The sequence below is a fragment of the Babylonia areolata genome, chromosome 22, assembly GCF_041734735.1.
Source record: "Babylonia areolata isolate BAREFJ2019XMU chromosome 22, ASM4173473v1, whole genome shotgun sequence".
Lineage (NCBI taxonomy): Eukaryota > Metazoa > Mollusca > Gastropoda > Neogastropoda > Buccinidae > Babylonia > Babylonia areolata.
This window is the reverse complement of record NC_134897.1, coordinates 41,467,632-41,470,131: the sequence shown is the minus strand read 5'-3', so window position 1 is coordinate 41,470,131 and position 2,500 is coordinate 41,467,632. Positions and strand designations below refer to the sequence as shown.

Genomic DNA, 2,500 nt, shown 5'->3' with positions numbered 1-2,500 from the left:
GTGACGTCCTTCCTGGATGGCGGAGTGATCTACGGCACGTCACGCATGTGGACCAACCACCTGCGCAGCTTCCAGGACGGCGCCCTTAAGGCGGACAGCCAGGTGCCCAACACCAGCTTCCCGGATTTGAACACTCAGAGCCTTCCCCTCAGCAACCAGCCTGCCCCGCGGGACCACTCCCTGGGGCCTGTCTCCAGGCTGTTCGGTGAGATTAGGAATCTATGTGTTATTGTTATCTACAGTCTCTTAGCTGAGCAGCGGTAAACAAGTAGATGGATTAAAAACTTCTGACACATTCAGGAATGCAGATTTCTTTAGTATTTATCTCCAAGCTCTTAGCTGAGTAGCGGTCAAGAAAGAATGGATAAACGCTACAGAAACATTCAGGAATACAGAATTCTTTAGTATCATCTCCAAGCTCTTAGCTGATTGGTGGTAAAACTACGATAAACAATGCAGAAAACGTAAGGAATTAAGATTTCTTTATCATTATCCCCACGCTCTTAGCTGAGTGGTGGTAAAACAACGAATGGATACAGGAACATCAAGGATACTGAATACTTTGATTATCTCCAAACGTTTTGGTGAGGAGCAGAAAACAACGAATAGATAAACGTTAGAGAAACATCAAAGAATACAAAATCCTTTGTTAATATCTCCAGGCTTTTAGTCAACAACGAATAGATAAACACTACGGAAACATTAAGAAAATACAGAATGTTTTACAATCTTTAGGGTTTTTGGTTAGGTGCGGTAAACAAACATTAGATATATGAACAACACAGAAACATTAAGAAATAGAGATCACTTTATTATGATCTCCAGGCTTTCTTAGGTGAGTAGCGAATAGATAAATAAAACACTATAGAAACATTAAGGAATGTAGATTTCTTTCTTCTTTTTTTTTTTTTATTTATCTCCAGGCTCTTAGCTGAGTAGCGATAAACGAGGGTTAGATAAATTAAACACTATAGAAACGTTCAGGATTACAGAATACTCTGTCATTATCACTGGGCTTTTGGCTGAGTAGCGGTAAAACAATGATTAGATAAAAAAAAAAAAAATTAAAAACAACACAGAAACACTATGGAGTACAGAGATCTTTGTTTTTCCATGATTTTTTTTTTGGTGAGCAGAGGAAAAACAACGAATAGATAAAAACCACAGAAACGCTATGGAATAGAGTTCTTTGTTATATCCATGATTTTTTTGGTGAGGAGAGGTAAAACAACGGATAGATAAACACTATAGAGACCCTAGGGAATACATAATACACAGTACCATATACCCAGTGTTTACCAACGATCTCTAACAGGGGAACAAGACCATGTCTCGGCATGGTAGTTATTTTCATCGTGGAAGGCGCTATACTCTGGAGCAGCATAACAAAACAACGAAAAGATGAACACTACAACAACACAAAAAAACATTAATGGAATACTGGACATTTTATTTCTTACCTTATGTTACCTTACCTTGCTTTACTGTGTTTCATCTCATCTCACCTTACCTTACCTTACCTTACCTTACCTTACCTTACCTTTACCTCTCCTTACCTTACCATTCCCTTGCCATACCTTACCCTTACCTTACCTCATCTTACCCTTACCTTATGTTACCTTCACTTACCATACCCTCATCTTACCTTTACCTTACCTTTACCTTACCTTACCTTACCTTACCTTATCTTACCCTTACCTTACCTTTTCTTGCCTTACCTTACCTTACTTTACCTTTACCTTACCCTATCCTACCCTTACCTTACATTACCTTACCTCACCTGACCTTACATTTACCTTTACCTCACGTCACCTTTACCCTACCTTACCTTACCTTACCTTACCTTACCTCACCTTACCCTTACCTTACCTTTACCTATACCTATACCTCCAACGCCAGCGATCGGGAACGCCAAAGGGCACGAGTCCCCCTTCCTGCTGGCGCTGCAGGTGGTGTGGCTGCGCTACCACAACCTGGTGGCCGAGGACCTCAAGCTGGGCAACTCCAACCTGTCGGACCACCAGGTCTTCCAAGCCGCCCGAAAACACGTCCTCGCCGTCTTCCAGGTAAAGGGGCAGGGCACAAGAGACACGACAAGGACAGGGCAGGTCAAGAGAAGGCAGGACTAAGCAAAGGACAGGACAGGGCAGGGCACAAGGGACACGACAAGGACAGGGCAGGTCAAGAGAAGGCAGGACTAAGCAAAGGACAGGACAGGGCAGGGCACAAGGGACACGACAAGGACAGGGCAGGTCAAGAGAAGGCAGGACTAAGCAAAGGACAGGACAGGGCAGGGCAGGGCAGGGCAGGACAAGACAGGACAGGACAAGGACAAGACAGGACAAGGACAAGACAAGACAGGACTGGACACGACAAGACAAGGCAAGGACAGGACTGGACAAGACAAGACAGGACTGGACAAGACAAGACAGGACTGGACAAGACAAGACAAGGCAATGACAGGACAAGACAAGGACAGGACAGGACATGATAAGACAGG

At 43.7% G+C, this 2,500-nt stretch overlaps 1 protein-coding gene across 1 annotated transcript in view; it reads left to right on the top strand.

Annotated features, from left to right (window-relative positions):
* Positions 1–2,500, top strand: part of LOC143297450 (dual oxidase 1-like) — an 82,015-nt gene that overhangs the window by 25,808 nt on the left and 53,707 nt on the right. The window contains exons 6-7 of the mRNA XM_076609830.1: positions 1–205; positions 1,900–2,066. The exon at positions 1–205 is cut by the window's left edge and continues 9 nt beyond it. Of these exons, the coding sequence (XP_076465945.1) occupies positions 1–205; positions 1,900–2,066 (372 nt within the window). The remainder of the gene's footprint in view (positions 206–1,899; positions 2,067–2,500) is intronic.